The 19,848-nt window shown below is 49.6% G+C and overlaps 1 protein-coding gene across 6 annotated transcripts in view; it reads right to left on the reverse strand.

Moving 5' to 3' along the window:
* Positions 1 to 12,686: 12,686 nt before the first annotated feature.
* BCL2L1 (BCL2 like 1) overlaps positions 12,687 to 19,848 on the reverse strand; it is a 60,342-nt gene continuing 53,180 nt past the window's right edge. For all 6 annotated transcript variants that reach the window (XM_012455232.3, XM_012455229.3, XM_012455233.2 and 3 more), the window contains exon 3: positions 12,687 to 14,305. In XM_012455232.3, coding sequence (XP_012310655.1) covers positions 14,168 to 14,305 — 138 coding nt within the window. In that variant the 3' untranslated portion in view covers positions 12,687 to 14,167. The remainder of the gene's footprint in view (positions 14,306 to 19,848) is intronic.

The following is a 19,848-nucleotide window of genomic DNA, read 5'->3' on the forward strand; positions in this document are numbered from 1 at the left end:
GCAAGAACAAGGGAAGGCATTGGGGTGGAGGAAGTGGCTTAATCAAAGGTAAGGATACTCCTTTATTCAGCTAATTAACAAATACTTATTGAGTGCCTACTGTGTGCCAGTTTCTAATCCAGGCCATGGGGATGCAGCAGTAAACAAGGCAGGCAAAGACCTTGACCTCATGGAGGAGACATTCCTCTATGCAGGGAGATAGAAAAATGAAGAAATAAGAGCAGTAAGTTGTTTGTTACATGGTAATAAGTGCCACGAAGAAACGAAACGAAGCAGCATGAGGCGACAGGCTAAAGGGGATTGGGGGGTGGCAGGCGGAGGCCTCTAGGAGGAGGTGGCACTTCATTCGCTCGTCTCGTGCCTTGGCCTCTCAAAGCGCTGGGTGCCCAGGCTGGTCTGGAACTCCCGGCCTCAAGTGATCCTCCTGCCGCGGCCTCTCAAAGCGCTGGGGGATTTTATTCTAAGTGTGATGGGAACCTGTGTCCATTTGGGTTCTTCTTCTTCTTCTTCTTTTTGTTTTTTGTTTTTTGAGACAGAGTTTCACTCTTGTTGCCCAGGCTGGAGTGCAATGGTGTGCTCTCAGCTCATAGCAACCTCTGCTTCCCGGGTTAAAGCGATTCTCCTACCTCAACCTCCTGAGTAGCTGGGATTACAGGGATGCACCACCACGCCTGGTTACTTTTTTTGTATTTTTAGTACAGACAGGGTTTCTCCATGTTGGTCAGGCCGGTCTCAAACTTCTCAGGTGATCCACCTGCCTTGGCCTCCCAAAGTACTGGGATTACAGGAGTGAGCCGCTGCGCCCGGCTGTCCATTTTGGTTCTTTGAGAAGCAAATGCCAAGAAGGAATTAACCATGTGAAGAGATTTTTTTCGGGTAATGCCTGTGAGAGATAAAAGAGAGAGGAAGCAGGAGTAGGCTGGGAGAAGCTTCAGGCTGCGGCGCAACTCTGACGCCCGCGGAGGAAGGGAAGGGAAGAAGTGCACAGGAACGAACTCCGACTCCAGAGCCTCCGGATCATTGAGCCCCATCAGGAGACAGAAACCACAAAGCAATTTGAACAGGGGTTGTTTAACATTAAAACATTATTAATCTGACACAGGAGAGTAACCATAAAGATGCAAAGGCCAGGTGTGTGGATCATATCTGTAATCCCAGCACTTTGGGAGGCTGAGGTGGGCAGATCACCTGAGGTCAGGAGTACAAGACCAGCCTGGCCAACATGGAAACCCAGTCTCTACTAAAAACACAAAATTTAGCCAGGCTTGGTGGCACACCCCTGTAACCCCAGCTACTAGGGAGGCTGAGGCAGAAGACTCGCTTGAACCCAGGAGGTGGTGGCTTCAGTGAGCCAAGATCTCGCCACTGCACTATAGTCTGAGCAACAGAGCAAGACCTTGTCTCAAAAAAATTAAAATGAAAATAAAGATGCAAAGAGACCTTTAAAAGGTATCCAAGGAGAGTCCCCAAGGAAAGATACACTTAGAAGGGGGTGCCCTCCCCAAGTGGGGTTCAGACCTCACTGGAGAAGGTGTGGTTGGTTGCAGCCCACTGGATGGCATGAAGTCGGGTGGGTTGCCTATAGCCAGAGCTGGTCCATAGTCACTGGGTAAGCAGGAACAACCCTCAGACGGCCAAGGGAGCTGAGACTTGTGGGCAGGTGGAATTGGGGCACATTTACAGATGTGAGGCCTAAAGCTTGAGGCATCTGCATCAGGAGGATTGCTGGAAGATGGTCCCCAGGCCTGAGGGCTGCAGTGTTGGTCTAGGCTATGCACACTGGGCTCATGGCTAAGCAACCACAACACAGGAGCAAGAACAGAGTGTGTGTGCGCACAGACCTACACATACACACAGAAACCTCCTCTCCTCCTGAAAGTATCTTCCAGCACTGACTCCTGTCAAAGCTCAGCATCTCACTGCAAAGGAGTACAGTTCATCTCCAGTGTGCAGAGCAGAATGAATCTGGAGCTGAGCGGTAGTACATTCATAACTGGCCCAGCATCTTTCAGAAAGCCTTCGCTAGGCCAGTGGGAAGTCTCAGAGCAAGTAATGCCCACTAGAGGTGTCCTATAATGGGCAACATTAACGCATCCCTAGTGTATTAGGGTTCTCTAGAGGGGCAGGACTAATAGGATAGCTGTATATATGAAAGGGAGTTTATTAAGGAGAATCGACTCACAGGATCACAAGGTGAAGTCCCACAATAGGCTGTCTGCAAGCTGAGGGGCTAGAAACCAGTCTGAGTCCCCAAACCTCAAAAGTAGGGAAGATGATAGTGCAGCCTTTAGTCTGCGGTTGAAGGCCCGAGAGGCCCTGGCAAATCACTGGTGTAAGTCCAAGAGTCCAGAAGCTGAAGAACTTGAGTCTGATATTCGAGGGCAGGAAGCATCCAGCATAGGAGAAAGATGGAGGCCAGAAGACTTAGCCAGTCTAGTCCTTCCACCTTCTTCTGTCTGCTTCCTCCCTCCCTCCCTCTTCTCTCTCTCCCTCCCTCTTCTCTCTCTCCCTCCCTCTCTCTCTCTCTCTTTCACTCTGTCTCCCAGGCTGGAGTGCAGTGGCACAATCTTGGCTCACTGCATCCTCCGCCCCCCAGGTTCAAGTGATTCTCCTGTCTCAGCCTTCTGAGTAGCTGGGATTACAGGCATGGGCCACCATGCCTGGCTAATTTTCGTATATTTAATAGAGACGAGGTTTCTCCATATTGGCCAGGCCGGTCTCAAACTCCTGACTTCAGGTGATCTGCCCACATTGGCCTCCTAAAGTGCTGAGATTACAGACATAAACCACTGCACCCGGCCCCTCTGCCTGCTTTTAACCTAGCTGCGCTGGCAGCTGATTAGATGGTGCCCATCCAGATTGAGGGTGGGTCTGCCTCTCCCAGTCCACTGACTCAAACGTTAATCTCCTTTGGCAACACCCTCGCAGACACCCCCAGGAACAATACTTCGCATCCTTCCATCCAATCAAGTTGACATTCAATATTAAACGTCACACCTAGTAACCCCATTGTGCTCAGTCCCTGGTTGGGAGCAGCCCAGAAAGATGGTGGCCTCAGCATGAACACTGCAGCAGGTCTGAAAGCGTCGAAGCTGGAGGTGGTCACACAACTACCCTCTTCATAGCAGATTCTCTTGAAGAGTCTGAGCAGCACATCTCCATAGATGCCCTAGATGCCAAGGGAAGAATTTAGCAGAGCAGTTTCAACAATAGTCATTCACTCAACAAATATTGATTGTGCATTCTAACTTAATCACTTCTTTTAAAAGGTCTTGTTGGCCGGGTGCGGTGGCTCATGCCGGTAATCCCAGCACTTTGGGAGGCTGATGTGGGCAGATCAGCTGAGATCAGGAGTTCGAGATCAGCCTGAACAATATGGAGAAACCCCGTCTCTAGTAAAAATACAAAAATTAGCCTGGCATGGTTGTGTGCTCCTGTAATCCCAGCTACTTCGGAGGCTGAGACAGGAGAATCGCTTGAACTCTGGAGGCAGAGGGTGCGGTGAGCCAAGATCGTGCCATTGCACTCCAGCCTAGGCAAGAAGAGCAAAACTTCGTCTCAAAATAAATAAATAAATAAATAAATAAAATAATAAAAGGTCTTGTCTCCAAATGCAGTCCCATTCTGAGGTGCTGGGGGTTAGAACATCCTTGTATGAATTTGGGGAGACACAATTCACACCATAATAGTTGGACTTAGGGCTAGGCACGGTGGTTCACACCTGTAATCCCAGCACTTTGGGAGGCCAAGGGGGGCAGATTACTTGAGGTCAGGTGTTCGAGACCAGCCCAGCCAACATGGAGAAACTCCATCTCTACTAAAAACACAAAAATTAGCTGGACGTGTTGGCGCACGCTTGTATTCCCAGCTACTTGGGAGGCTGACACAAGAATCGCTTGAACTGGGGAGGTGGATGTTGCAGTAAGCTGAGATTGCGCTACTCCGCTCTAGCCTGGGTGACAGAGGGAGTCTCTGTCTCATGAAGAAAAAAAAAAGTTGGACTGAGGTTTATTCTGTGTGTCTCTTTGTTCTGGGACCAGTGGACACTTAGGGCATGTTCTCATGGCAGAAGTCTGAGACTTTGGTGGGGAAGAGGGATGGGTGGGGACACACTTTTTTAAATTTATTTCTATTTTATTATTATTATTATTTTTTTGGGTGGGGACAGTCTTAAAGTCAAGGCTGAAAACAAGCACACACAAAACTGCACCACATTCCACTGGCCACAGTGTTCCACTTACAATTCCACTCCAAAATGGAATGGCATAAAACAATTATTTCACCGTGCTCAGAGAGTCTGTTGAATCAGGGATTCAGGCCGGGTATAGTGAAAACCACTTGCTTCTGCTCTAGAACATCTGGGGCCTCAGCTGGAAACACTCAAGGGCTGTGGCCAGGATTGGCTGGAGGTGATTTCACTCACATATCTGGTGCTTGATGCTGGGACCGCAGGTGGACCTAAGATCAACTGGAACACTTCTTATGGTCTCCCTCCCTGGTCTCTTGGTGTGGACTAGTTTGGTATTTCTTAAAACATGGTGGCTGGGGATCAGGCACCGTGGCTCATGCCTGTAATATCAGCACTTTGGGAGGCCAAGGCGGGCAGATCACTAAGTCAAGAGATTAAGACCATCCTGGCCAACATAGTGAAACCCCGTCTCTACTCAAAATTCAAAAATTAGCAGCACATGGTGGCACGCGCCTGTAGTCCCAGTTACTAGGGAGGCTGAGGCAGAAGAATCGCTTGAACCCAGGAGGCGGAGGTTGCAGTGAGCCAAGATTGTGCCACTACACTCCAGCCTAGTGACAGAGTGAGACTCTGTCTCAAGAAACAAGCACACGCCATGGTGGCTGCGTTCCAAGAGCAAGGGTCCCAGGAGAGCAAAGGGGAAGTGCCTTGTCTTCTTTTTTAGATAGAGTCTTGCTCTGTCGCCCAGGCTGGAGTGCAGTGGCGTGATCTTGGCTCATTGCAACTTCTGCCTCCTGGGTTCAAGTGATTCTTGTGCCTCAGCCACCCAAGTAGCTGGGATTAGAGGTGTGCGCCAACACGTGGCTTTTTTTTTTTTTTTTTTTTGTATTTTTAGAAGAGATGGGGTTTCACCATGTTGGCCAGGATTATCTCAAATTCCTGGCCTCAGGTGATCCGCCCTCCTTGGCCTCCCAAAGTGGTGGGAGCCACTGCACCTGGCCTGCATTGTCTTTTTATGACCCAGCTTCAGAAGACAAAAAGCATCACTTCTGCTGAAGCCCAATGGTCAAGGAACTACAGAGTTCCTTGAGTCTCAAGTTCCTTGAGACAGAATCTCACAATGGCACGAGTTCGGCTCACTGCAACATCTGCCTCTTGGGTTCGAGTGATTCTCATGCCTCAGCCTCCCGAGCAGCTGGGATCACAGGCATAAGCCACCATGCCCAGCTAATTTTTGTATTTTTGGTAGATACAGGGTTTTGTCGTGTTGGCCAGGCTGCTCTCAAACTCCTAACTTGAAGAGATCTGCCTGCCTCAGCCTCCCAAAGTGCTAGGATAATAGGCATGAGCTGCCGTGCCCAGCCTGAGTTTTCTTATTCTTATTTTATTTATTTATTTTTGAGATGGAGTCTCCCTCTGTCATCCAGGCTGGAGTGCAGTGGCTCGATGTCGGCTCACCGCACTCTCCGCCTCCTGGATTCAAGCTATTCTCCTGTCTCAGTCTCCTGAGTAGCTGGGATTATAGGCATGTGCACCATGCCCAGCTAATTTTTGTATTTTTAGTAGAGACGGGGGTTTCACCATGTTGGTCAGGCTGGTCTTGAACTCCTGACCTTGTCTTGATCTGCCCGTCTTGGCCTCCCAAGGTGCTGGGATTACAGGTGTGAGCCACTGCGCCCGGCCTCTTATTCTTATTTTATACACAGTGTCAGAGGTTCTTAGTTTTACTTAGCAGGAGAAATAGGGATAAGTACATCTGCTCCGTTTTTCTGGATGTGGAAGTCCAGTGGTTCATCCTACTGTATATTAAAGTCTCTTTTAATGTACGATCTCTGTCTCTTTCTCTACCTCTCCTTCCCCTTCCATTTCATTCGTTGAATAAATGGAATCATTTGTCCTGAAGATTTCCCCGAGTCTGTATTTTGGTAATTGCAATCCCATGTGTCACGTACTATGCCCCTCTGTCCCCTGTGTTTTCTATAAATGCTGATTACATTTAGAGGCTTGGTCAGACTCATGCTTGATTTTTTTGGCAAGATTATTTCATGGGTGTGCTGTGTTCTCCTGGCAGGCGGCACAGGACGCCTGGTTGTCTTTGTGTACTATTAGCAGCTTTCACTGGTTATTGTGTAGATTGATTAACTTATTAGGAGTACAGATGGCTTTCAAATACATGAAAAGATGCCAACCTCAATTAGAATTTTAAAAATGAAATTTTAAAGTATGGGTACTATTTTTTCGTCTACCAGACTGACAAGGATCCGAGAGTGTTAACACGAATGTTGGCAAGAGTGCAGAGGACAGGCGATTTCACAGGCTGCCGGATTTGACTGTATCCATCAAAATGACGAATGCATACATACTTTGGCCCAGCAGTTCTACTTTTAGGAATGTATCCTGTCGATACACATGCACATGTGCAAAATGATGGATTGCAGTACTGTTTGGATTAGCAAGAGTGGAAGCCTGGGCAACATAGTGAGACCTTGACTACTAAAAAAAAAAAAAAATTAGCCAGGCATGGTGGTGCGTAACTGTGGTCCCAGCTACTAGGGAGGCTGAGATGGGAAGATCCTCGAACTTGGAGGTCTGGGCTGCAGTGAGTCGAGATCACAGCACTGCACTCCAGCCTGGGCAACAGAACAGACCCTGTCTCCAAAAACAAAAACAGTAACGACAAAAGTTGAGAACTACCAAATTGTTCCACCTGGAGTGCTACAAAGTTGTCACAAGTTGCGGCAGACACTGTGGGCAGTGTGCCTGCAGGATGCCCCCTGAAGCTCTGTGGATAGTTCTCATTAAAGGGAAAAACCACCTGTGTGTTTTTGACCAACCACAGGGCAGGCAGGAAATGCCAAATGCCGAGGAGAAAGTCTTGGAGCAGCCCCCAGCCAATGAGGGATGAGCTGGTGGATAAGCACGTTGGTGTTCTTGTCCCTCGGTGAGAGAGAATTTTGAGTAGCATTCCATGGGTTTTTCAAAGAATGATTGTGGAGGAGTCCCATTGCCTGGAGTGGCAGCTTACTCATCATCACACCCTGTACTGGCTCCCTGCCCTTCCCTGTGTCACTTCCCCACTTAAACCATTTGCCCTTGAATCTTTATTTATTTATTTTTCGAGATGGAGTCTCACACTGTCACCGGGGCCGGAGTGCAGTGGCACCATCTCTGCTCACTGCAACCTCCACTTCCCAGGTTCAAGCAATTCTCCTGCCTCAGCCTCCCGAGTAGCTGGGATTATAAGTGCCAGCCACCATGCCCGGCTAATTTTTTGTAATTTTAGTAGAGACAGGATTTCATTATGTGGCCAGGCTGGTATCAAACACCTGACCTTGTGATCCACCTGCCTCAGCTGGGATTACACATGTGAGCCACTGCGCCTGGCCTTGCCCCTGAATCTTCATTCTAGGCTTTGTTTTTGGGGTAAATCTACACTAAGGCAGAGCTTGGTGGTGGTTTGGCAGCACAGTCTGATAAAATTTATAGTACTTACTATAAAAAATAGTACTTACAGTGCCAGACACCATCCTTAAGCACTTTACAAAGCATTAAATCTGCATAACTACCCCATGAGGTAGGTAGGATTATCAACCCTATTTTTCAGGCAAAGAAACTCAGGCACAGAGAGGTGAAGTCACTTGTCCAAGGGCAACTGCCTCCCCTGGGCAGTCTCAGAGTCCTATTCCAAACCACTACACTCTCCTTTCTCTGGCTCCCTGCTGCTCCACCAGCATCAGCTGAGCTTGGCCAAGGTTGGCCTCTTGGCTTGTGGACATCTACCATAGTGGTTGGCGGTGGAGAGTGGCCATCTACCTACCCTCTACAGTTTGTTTTCCAGGTGCCCAGAGAGCTTGGCACAAAGTCCGAGTAAGATTCATATGCCCTTTTGGGGACGGCCAACCGGCAGCAGAGGGATGTTTTACCCCATAATGATTTGTAACCTACAGCCCTATCATTATTTAAATTTATTATTTTTACAGTGCAATCATAACAAGTTATTTCTGGAGGAGGTTTGTTGTTTAAGTTTTTTTTTTTCCTGTAGAGATGGAGTCTTGGTATGTTGCCTAGGCTGTTCTTGAACTCCTGGGCTCAAGCAATCCTCCTGCATCAGCCTCCTAAAGTGCTGCTGGGATTACAGGTGTGAGGCACCACATCCAGCTGTTTTTTTCTTTTGGAGACAAAGTTTTGCTCTTGTTGCTCAGGCTGGAATGCAATGGTGCAATCTCAGCTCACTGCAACCACTGCAACCTCTGCTTCCTGGGCTCAAGTGATTCTCTTGCCTCAGCCTCCTGAGTAGCTGGAACTACAGGCGCCTGCCACCACACCCGGCTAATTTTTGTATTTTTAGCAGAGATGGGGTTTCACCATGTTGGCCAGGCTGGTCTGGAACTCCTGACTTCAGGTGATCCGCCTGCCTTGGCCTCCCGAAGTGCTGGGATTACAGGCATGAGCTACCTTGCCTGATTTGTTTTTTACATCAGTAAAATTAGAGCCTGAGGTGGGGACTTGCTGACGTGGGTACTGGTCATTTCCTATTCAGAAACAAGTTCACAAACCATCTCATTGGCCGGGTCACTATCTTATATTTATATTATTTTCTATTTCATTTTCATAATAACTTTTTCTTGCTTTACGTCCACATTCTTGGTACCTTAGTGTTTTTAAAATGATTTCCTCAATTTTTAAATTTTTGAGATGGAGTTTTCACTCTTGTTTGCCCAGGCTGAAGTGCAATGGCGTGTTTTTAGCTCACCACAACCTCTGCCTCCCGGGTTCAGGCGATTCTCCTGCCTCAGCATCCTGAGTAGCTGGGATTACAGGCGCGTGCCACCATGCCCCGCTAATTTTTTGTATTTTTAGTAGAGATGGGAGTCTCCATGTTGGTCAGGCTGGTCTCGAACTCCTGACCTCAGGTGATCTGCCCCCACCTTGGCCTCCCAAAGTGCTGGGATTACAGGCGTGAGTCACCGTGCCCAGTCAACTTCCTCGAATTTTAACATTGACTTGTTAACAGTTTGTAATATGGCCATTTATCCTTTTTTTCTCGTTTTTTTTTTTTTTTTTTTTTTTTTTTGTCTTTCTTTAGGCCATTTAAATTTAATTTGAGAACTTCAAGAATTCACAAGACTTTTTATAAGAAAATTATTAAAACATTATTTATGTGTGAATTTATTGCAATGAGATGGCTTAAATAACTTGAGAGAATAAATACTGAACATGGTCAGAATTCTCACGTGAGTGCGTGCATATTAATTAAAAATCAGGCCAGGCGTGGTGGCTCACGCCTGTAATCCCAGCACTTTGGGAGGCTGAGGCAGGTGGATCACCTGAGGTCAGGAGATCCAGACCAGCCTGGCCAACATGGTGAAACCCCGTCTCTACTAAAAATACAAAAATTAGCCGGGCGTGGTGGTGCGCGCCTGTAATCCCAGTTACTCGGGAGGCTGCGGCAGGAGAATCGCTTGAACCCGGGACGCGGAGGTTGCAGTGAGCCAAGATTGCACCATTGTGCACTCCAACCTGCGCGACAGAGCAAGACTCCCTGTCAAAAAAAAAAAAAGAAAAAAGAGTGAAGACATTTCTGGAAGCACATGGAGAATCTGAGGAAGAGACTTGAACGGCTCTGGCTAGGGGCAGGAGATGGGGACACATCATGGTGGGAGGCTGGAGGCTTTTGTCTTGAACCAAACAGGATGGTGAATCTGAGCCCCCAAGAGTCCATACAAGCTCTGAATCCGGTACCTAAGGGTTGGAAGTGTAGCTATCTTTCTGGTGAGTAGGGTAGAGGATGGAAGACACTGGGGAAAGGTGGCCCGGCGAGTGAGGTTGTGAGCCCTGAGCGGTAGCAGCTTGGGCTGGGGCTGGCTCTCAGGTCGCATCCTGCGGCCACCAGGGGGCAGTCACGCCCACTCCGGAAAGCGGGCGGGGCGGGGCGCCCGGGGCAGGTCCCACCTTCAGGCCGGTCCTCCAGCTGGAGCTCCTGACCTCTTTTCCCAGACCCCTCCTTGGCCGCCGGTTGGGGCCACGCGGGACTCCGAAAGTGCAGCACCCCGTCTCTTCTCTCCTGGAGAGCCAGGGGGATGCCGAGTTCGTCCCTGCGGTCACCCTCAACATCCAGTCCTCCTCCACCGCTGTTGGGTTATTTCATTTAATTGCCCATCACACCCATTCTGTAGAGCGGAAAGCTGGGGCACAGAGAGAGTAGGTAACCCGCTCGCAGCCACGGCTCGAGGAATGACGACCCAGGACACACATCTGGCTGTCCACCCTCAAAACCAGAGCGTTTATGAAACCATGGCTTCCTCACTCATCTTCGTGTTTCCACTCTGCTCCCCACTCCAAAACCTTCTCGACACATCAGCCAGAGTTTGTGGGGGCTCTCAGGGGCTGTATCAATCCCTAACTTAGCACTTTCTCTGGCTCTCACTGCCCTCAGGATCAAGTTCAGTCCCCTCACCCCATTCCTCTGTCATCATCTTAAACCCAGGAGGGTCCTGTCTCCTAGCTCTGGACACACCAACTTTCCTTCAGCCTGAAGACAAAGCCTGCTCATCTAGTGCATTTACTGCGTCTTCCCCAGGCCCACTCTCCTGCCTCCCCACTTAATTTTAAGTTATCTGTGATGCATTCTTCAGGCCCTAGCTCGTGTCACTTCCTCCAGGGAGCTCTCCCTGACTCAATTCCCAGACAAGCTCAGATTGCACTTACTATGAGTCTCTTGGGTTGCCCTGGCTTCAGACATGCGCTTCATTTTTCTATTTATAATGGCATCACTATTCCCAAAATCTGTCATCCTTGAGCCTCTCTGAAGCTATCTCTACTCCATCTAAAATCCTGTGGGAACTACCTTAAAAATCTCAAGTCTGACCCCTTCTTACCTCCTTCCCTACTAAGTCCTTCATGTCTTGGTAGAAGAGCAAACAGCTTTCTCATGGTTGTTGCTCTTCCTTCTTCGCCCTTATTGGGGCTTAGAAAACAATGCCCCAAAGTATGGCGCTTTGGCATGCTGAATACTTTGAACTCAAGGAGGCTGGAAGGCCTTAGAAATGGCCTGAGAAGCAAGATCTCTCTGACTTTCTCCTGGCGTGCTGTCTCCCATTCCTCTTTCTCCCCAGAAGCAAGTAACAGAAATTAACATTCATTCTTCTTCCCCAAGGTGGGTCATAAAAACTAGAACTCCTCTCCCCAAAGCAAGCCATAAAACACAGAAATATTACTGTAACCTTCCTTTGCTCCACTGTGTAGAAGATGGCCACAAATTCTCAGCTGGGTGTGGGGATCACTGGAGACGAGGTGTTCAAGACCAGCCTGGGCAATGTAATGAGACCCCCATCTTTAAAAAAAAAATTAAAAATTAGCCAGGCTTGGTAGCACCCTCATGTAGTTTCGGCTGCTCAGGAGACTGAGGCAGGAGGATTGCTTGAGCCCAGGAATTTGAAGCTGCAGTGATCTATCACACCACTGCATTACAGTCTGGGTGACAGGGTGAGACTCTCTTAAAAAATAAATAAAATAAATATTCTGACCTATGTCTTGTCTCCTGTACCGGGGTGGAAGGAATGCTACACAGAGGCCAAGAAGAATCTGGACTGGCCTTGCTGCGTTGGCTAATTTAAAAATATTTTTGGTTGGGCGCTGTGGCTTATGCCTATAATCCCAGCACTTTAGCAGGCCAAGGCAGGTAGATCACGAAGTCAACGGTTCAAGACCAGCCTGACCAATATGGTGAAACCTCATCTCTACTAAAAATATAAAAATGAGCCAGGGGTGGTAGTGCGTGCCTGTAATCCCAGCTGCTTGGGAGGCTGAGGCAGGAGAATTGCTTGAACCTGGGAGACAGAGGTTGTGGTGAGCTGAGATTGCGCCACTGCACTCCAGCCTGGGTGACATAGCAAGTGTCCGTCTCAAAAAAAATTTATTTTTGTAGGCAGGGTCTCATTTTGTTGCCTAGGCTCATCTTGAACTACTGACCTCAAGCAATCCATCCTCTACTCTCAAAGTACTGAGATTACAGGGTGTGAAGCACCACTTTTTCTCTCATGAATCCATCTTTTGTTATAGGAATGTAACAAAATGGCATCACACCTTTCCCCCACGCCCTACAGCAGCCAGAGCTGAGCTAGTATCTGTCTCCTCCACTAGAATGAATGCTATGTAAAGGCAAAGGTTTTGTTTGAAGAAGTCCCCAGTGCCCAGGACTGTCCGTGTAGAGCAGAGCTCAGTAAACACTTGCCCAGTGGCTGACTGTGTCTCCCACTAGAAGGTCAGCTCCTGAGGGCAGAGACTATGTCTGTCCTGTTCACATGCAGCCCTAGTGCCCAGCACACAGCATGTGCTCAGTAAAACCCTGTCGATGAACAGGTGGAAAAATGTGGGCCCAGAAGGAAGGAAAGACTGGTCTAAGGCCCTCCCCTGAGGGCGGCAGAGCCAGGACCAGTACCCAGCTCTCCAGTGGCCCCTCCTTTCCCCATCCCAGAGCACACAAGAGCCCAGGCTCTTTGTTCACCAAATAAACACAGTTTATTACTGAACTGCACTTTCACCTTCACACAGACTATTTCAAAGAGCTGGAACAAGTGTGGGGTGGGGGTTGGGGGAGGGATCCTCAGGAGCCAGGACCCTCGGCCGGCTTCCCTGGACCAGGGCAGGGAGGGAGCATCAGGCTGTCCAATCTCCGGGCACCAGCTCTCCACGTGCACGCGCACTACAAGCCAGCAGCTCCTCACACATAAATACAGACACGCTTAACAAAAATAGTATATCATCTTCACAAGGAATAAAAACTAGTTTCGAATATGTACAGCAGAGAGCCCGGGGTGGCTGGGACCCCTGGGGATGAGACAGGCCAAGGGTGGAGCAGAAGAGAGAGGGAGGCCTGAAGAGCTCCTGGCCAGGCCACTCTGACCTTGGCAGCCTGGCTGCCCAGGCTGGACAGGTGTGGGGCACAGATCTGCCTGGCCAGGCAGGACTGGCCCTTCTAGTCAGCCCTACCCCACCCCATGCAGCAGGCTCTCCTTCTTGCCCTTCCTGCCTGAGGTAGGGAAGACCCTGGGGCTCCCATAGCTTTTCCTGATAGCTCCCCTTCACCTCAGGGCTGAGTCCCCTGAAGCCCCATGAGCCCCAGGTAAAGATGCCACAGGCTGCTCTTATAGGAAGCGAGGCAGCTGAGGCCATAAACAGCTCTCGGGCACCTGTCTTGGGCCCAGTTGGTCCCTCAGTCATGGTCATGGGAGCCAGGGAGGGGAAGGGACTAGGGTGGTGCTGAACTGTAAGAGCCACCCCAGCTTTCGCATGGGGTGCTTCCTGCAGCTATAGCCCCCTCCCTCCTGGATGGGGCTGGCCTCTAGCCAGAGGCTTCTGGAGGACATTTGGACTGTGAGGGAGGACTCTGCCAGTCCAGAGGTGGGAAGGGAGTCCTGGTCCTTGCTTCTTTATCCTAAGCAGCCTGAATCCCTAATTAGTCAAAAGTGGCCCCTAAATGGCTCTTGGGGAATAGGGATGGAAGGAAAGAGAATCCAGGTTAGTGTGGGGAGAAGGGGGAAAATGATCAATTCTGAGGCCACAAACATCAAAACAAAGGCAATCTACTCTCCTTTATGGGGAAGAGGTTCTGAAAACTTTCAAGCTCCCTGGCAGAAAAACATTTTCAGGAGGCTAAGGGGTAAAGGTTGCACCAATCAGGTAGGACCCTCCTGCCCCCAGCCACAAACCCTTCCATACCTGCCAGCCTCCTTGGGACAGATTTTTTGGAAATTTTGTGGATTCTGAGGCCAAGGGAACTGAGGTGTGGGGGTCTCACAGAAGTGTGATAAATTCTAGAAAACTAACTGCAGGGGACCAGATCTAGGCCCAACCCTGTGGAGGGTAGGTGGGCATGGGCTGCATGTAGTGGTTCTCCTGGTGGCAATGGCGGCTGGATGGAGGGATGTGGTAGGGCAGGGCAGGGGTGGGAGGGTAGAGTGGATGGTCAGTGTCTGGTCATTTCCGACTAAAGAGTGAGCCCAGCAGAACCACGCCGGCCACAGTCATGCCCGTCAGGAACCAGCGGTTGAAGCGCTCCTGGCCCTTTCGGCTCTCGGCTGCCGCATTGTTTCCATAGAGTTCCACAAAAGTGTCCTGCAGGGAGAGAGAAGGAAGGTGCAGTTTGAGTCATCAGACAGTAACATAGGTGGGTGGGGGAAGGGAGCCATCTGCATGCTATGGCCTTGGTGATGTGAAAAACTGTAGCCACCGGTGCCCACTATGGCCAGGTAAAGGGCTAAGGGTAGTCCTCTTTCTTGACCGTCAGTGGGTCATAATCAACCCATGCTCCTACTGAGAAAGCAGGCAGAGAGGAGGAAAGTACCCTGTCCAAGGTCAGTCAGGAAGCAGCACTTATTCTAGAATCCAAGGTGGGAATGAGACAGGCAGGGTCATGGAACTGACGGAAGCCAGGTGGCTGGAGCAGAGTGCAGGAGAGGAGGGCATGGGGAAGATGATGGTGCAGGGGTGAGCCAGAGCCAAACCATGTGTGGCCTGGAAGCTGTGAGGAGCCTGGAGTTGAGTCTGAGGGTAGTGTGAAGTGTAGAGCCACTAGGCCTCAGACTTTCTACTGTTGCACCAGAGGGAGGGACAAGAAAGCATGGGGCTAAATCCCCAGGGTCATTTGGGGCCAATTCAGGGGTAGATTGGGTCAGGTTGGTGACGGGAAGAGCAAGGCAGAGGAGAGAGGGTAACAACGATGCAGGACTGAGAGGCCTCCATGATGGGGTCTGTGAGGCCCTGTCCCTGTCCCTGTCCTCCACTCCAGGGGCTGTGACTCCGGGCCCAGGAGGTTGTGATCAACAGCCCTCTGCCCTGAAGCTAAGTCGGAAGGGAAGCACATGATAGGGGGAAGGAGGAGCTGTGGGTTAAATTACCCAGCCCAGGGTGCAGCAGCCTGTGGGGCAGGGAGAGGGTCGCTTAGAGCATACTTTGTTTTGTTTTTTTGAGACCGAGTTTTGCTCTTGTTGCCCAGGCTGGAGTGCAATGGCGCAATCTTGGCTCACTGAAACCTCTGCCTCCCGGGTTCAAGTGATTCTCCTGCCTCAGCCTCCTGAGTAGCTGGGACTACAGGCATGCATCACCACGCCTCGCTACTTTTGTATTTTTAGTAGAGATGGGGTTTCTCCATGTTGGTCAGCCTGGTCTTGAACTCTCAACCTCAGGTGATCTGCCCGGCTCAGCCTCCCAAGTGCTGGAATTCCCAAGTGCTGGAATTACAGGCATGAGCCACCCTGCCCGACCTAGAGCATACTTTTATGAGTAAGCGTTGTGCCCAATTTGTCCTTTAATCCTCCCAACAATGCTGCAATGCAGGCTGTCTCTATCCATTTACAGACCAAGAAGCTGTGCCTCTGAGGGCCCAGGGACTAGATCAAAGTCACCCAGCTATGTCAGTGGTGGAGTCAGAATCCAAATCTGTGTCTGGCACCTAGAAATAAGTAAGAAAAAAGTAAGTTCAGGCTGGGTGAGGTGGCTCACACCTGTAATCTCAGCACTTTGGGAGGCTGAGGCAGATCACGAGGTCAGGAGATTGAGACCATCCTGGCCAACGTGGTAAAACCCTGTCTCTACTAAAAATACAAAAATTAGCTGGGCATTGTGGCAGGCGCCTGTAATCCCAGCTACTTGAGAGGCTGAGGCAGGAGAATCGCTTGAACCTGGGAGGCAGAGGTTGCAGTGAGCCGACATCACGCCACTGCACTCTCAGCCTGGCGACAGAGCAAGACTCCATCTCAAAAAAAAAAAAAAAATATGGCCGGGCGCGGTGGCTCACGCCTGTAATCCCAGCACTTTGGGAGGCCGAGGCGGGTGGATCACGAGGTCAAGAGATCGAGACCATCCTGGTCAACAAGATGAAACCCCGTCTCTACTAAAAATACAAAAAATTAGCTGGGCATGGTGGCACGTGCCTGTAATCCCAGCTACTCAGGAGGCTGAGGCAGGAGAATTGCCTGAACCCAGGAGGCGGAGGTTGCGGTGAGCCGAGATCGCGCCATTGCACTCCAGCCTGGGTAACAAGAGCGAAACTCCGTCTCAAAAAAAAAAAAAAAAAAAAAAAAAAAAAAATATATATATATATATATATATTTATATTTGTTTGAATATGTATACTCTCTCTTTCTCTGGAAGGATGCATAAGATTAGGAGGAGACTCTTATATCACAGCTCATTTGCAGCCTTGACCTCAGGGTTCAGGTGATCCTCCCACCTCAGTCTCCCAAATAACTGGGACTACAAGTGTGCACTATGATGCCTGGCTAATTTTTGTATTTTTTGTAGAGACAGGGTCTCACTTTGTTGCCTAGGCTGGTCTCAAACTCCTGGGCTCAAGGGATCCTCCTGCCTCAGCCCTCCAAGTGTTGGGATTACAGGTGTGAGCCACCACGCCTGGCCTCATCACCTCACCACTTTTTTTTCCCCTTAAGCTGCACATACTCCCAGAACTTTTCATAACTAGATTCTGAACTTTGTTTTAGCCATTCTCCTGCCTCAGCCCCCAAGTAGCGCCCACCCAGCTAACTTTTGCATTTTTAGTAGAGAAGGGGTTTCACCGTGTTAGCCAGGCTGGTCTCAAACTCCTGACTTTAGGTTATCCACCTACCTCAGCCCCAAAGTGCTGGGATTACTCAAAGTGCTGCCCTCATCAAGACACGTTTAGTATAGGCCAGAGGCGGTGGCTCCTAAACATGTCTTGATGAGGGCAGAGGTCCTGTCTTGTTCCTATATACCCAGTGCTCAGAACAGTGTCTTGCACGTAACTGGTGCTCAATAAATACATGAGTTAACAAATGTATTGCATGTCTACTACGTGTCAGGCATTGTTATCCCACTTTACCTTCATCAGAATCCTTAGACATAGAGATTTGAGCCAGATTTCACAAATAAATGCCTGAGGTTTAAAGTAGGGAACACTCAGCAAACAGATGGCAGAGTCGAGATCAGACTGCAAGACAGCCTAGCTTCAAAGGGAGTGCTGCTAAGGCAACTTCCCTTACGTGGGAGGCTGGAGGGACCTGTCCTGTCAGCAGTGCTGAAAGGATTTCCTGGAGAAGGAATGTGGGAGCAGGATTGAGGTAGAGGATCTGGGGAGAGGAGGACAGTAGGGACACGGCTATGCTTCCCTGTCTCCCACTCCATCCTAGCCAGCCTCTGCGCGTCTTGGCAGACAAAAATATTTTCACCAGAGGTTTGATTTTGTTGCTTCCAAGTTCGCCCAGGTGGAGTCACAAAACAGGCTTATCTGTGATGGGGAAAGTTCCAGACTATGAAGAGCATGGGAGAAGGTCCTGGTTATCCCAAGAGGCCAAATGTGTCTTAAGAAACCAGGGACACTGGGTTGCAGCCAAAATGGGAGAGGCCTGGCTCCCTTGATGGGAACTTTCCTGAAGTAGAGGGCTGAGAGCCACAGGAAATTTTCAGCTCTGGGGCTGGGTTGGAGTAAACAGACGCTGTCCCCACAAGGGCACAAAGCATTCACTGTCCAGGAACAGTCATTCCTGGGTGGAGGGAATATTCTCATTTCAGTGCTACAGAAACATTCTCATTTCACCCGCCCTTGCCCCGACTCATGTGTTCCTGGCCAGGACAACCTTCATCTCCACTTTAGCTTCTTCTCCTGGGGAAGGGGAGTAGGATTTCCAAGGGGTGTGGATTCTAAGGATTGCTTTTGCAGAGAGAACATGAGCAAAATGGGGCGTGTTGTTCCAGGGCGGGTGCTGGAGAGGCGGTGGCGTGGGTATATTTAGCCCATGGTTCACACGACACACTTGGAAACAAACAGAGCCATTTTCTCAGTGGGCGGCTGCTCTGGATAAATAAACAGGATCGCAGAGCAGCCCTGGTCTGGAAAAGCAGAGATAAGCCCCGACTACTCTTTGGGTGGCTCCCACTGGTTTTAGCCAGGCTGGCATGGTAGGCAGGGGATGAGGTTTAAGAGTAGGTTGCAGAGAAGTCTCTGATGTCACAAAGGTTTCTAGGAGACCCAGGCCCAAGGGCCTGCCTGTGTGTATCCTCAGCTTGATTTAGAAGAAAGTGGGAGAAGTTTCTCTTTGTAGCTGACTTCTATGTGGGGGTTTGTAGGGCCACTGGGGACAGGCAATGGCTAATGACCTCCACAGGAGAGTCATGGATTCCTAGCCAGGCAGACCCACGAAGTTAGCAAGGCCAACCCACCTGCCCATTCTGCAGTTTCCACTGCTGGTTTCTGGTAGAGCCAACACTAGAAAACTGGGTCTCCTGACTTGGCCCCTAGGAGATGCCCAGGCTAGTACCACTTTCAAGGTCCTTCCTCTAATATATCAGAGCTCCCCACAGGGCCACAGCACATGAAGAGATATAAGCATAGCTGAGGTATTCAAATTTCATGGGAGGGCAGTTAAGACAAAAACATCTGAAAAGACTCCTTGCAGGGATGGATTATTTAAAAAAAAAAAAAAAAAAAGGTTGAGAAATACTGCCTTACTGGGAAGCAGAGAGGATAACAAGAAAGAAAAAAATATAATTTCAGAGATGATAGAGTTGTAAGTCCTGGGGAGGTGATAGCGAGTACCTGAGAGAGCTGGGCAGTGGCTCATGCCTGTAATCCCAGCACTCTGGGAGGCTGAGGAGGGCAGATCACTTGAGGCCAGGAGTTAAATATCAGCCTGGCCAGCATGTTGAAACCTTTCTCTACTAAAAATACAAAAATTAGCTGGGCGTGGTGGCGCACACCTCTAATCCCAGTTTCTTGGGAGGCTCAGGCACAAGAACTGCTTGAACCTGGGAAGCAGAGGTTGCAGTAAGTCGAGATGGTGCCATAGCACTCTAGCCAGGACAACTAAGACCTGAATGACAAGATGACAGCAGCTATGAGAGATTAAAAAAAAAAAAAAAAAATCTTGGATAAGACAGAGCTTGGACCAGGTGCTCACGCCTGTAATCCCAGCACCTTGGGAGGCCAAGGCAGGCGAATCACCTGAGGTCAGGAGTTCAAGACCGGCCTGACCAACATAGCAAAACATTGTCTTTACTAAAAATACAAAATTAGCCGGGCGTGGTGGCAGGCGCCTATAATCCCAGCTACTTGGGAGGAGGCAGGAGAACTGCTTGAACCCAGGAGATGGAGGTTGCAGTGAGCTGAGATTGTACAATTGTACTCCAGTCTGGACAACAAGAGCAAAGCTCTCTCTCAAAAAACAGAGAGAGAGCCTGTTTTAGCAGAGGTAATAAGTGCAAAGGCCCTGAGGTGGGAGGGAGAGGAGGGATGTTCCTGGGTTGTTGCCTGCTGTGTGCTGATTTTCCCCAACAGTCTGGGGACTCAGTGCAGGCAGGGACCAAGTCTGGCCCAGGACCCACTCAGACAGGCACAGACTGACTTCAGCTAGATCTCTGCCCAGAGGCAGCCAACTGAATGATGCAGGTCACCTTGTAGCTGCCTGTGACCGTGCAGAAGTGAGGTGAAAAGGTTGGCATGAGGCCCTAAGGAAAGGGGCCCAAATGCCAGGGACCAGCCAGAGGCTGAAATATAGTCCCTACTTGAATCTGATTTTTCTGTTCCCATCCTGGCTTCATTGCCCACATTTCCCTGTTTTTTTTTTTTCCTTCTATCTTTTTGTTTTTTTTGTAGAGTTGGGATCTTGCTATGTTGCCCAGGGTGG

This window comes from Aotus nancymaae, unplaced genomic scaffold (genome assembly GCF_030222135.1).
Source record: "Aotus nancymaae isolate 86718 unplaced genomic scaffold, 86718_ANA_hifiasm-v0.15.2.pri h1tg000029l, whole genome shotgun sequence".
Lineage (NCBI taxonomy): Eukaryota > Metazoa > Chordata > Mammalia > Primates > Aotidae > Aotus > Aotus nancymaae.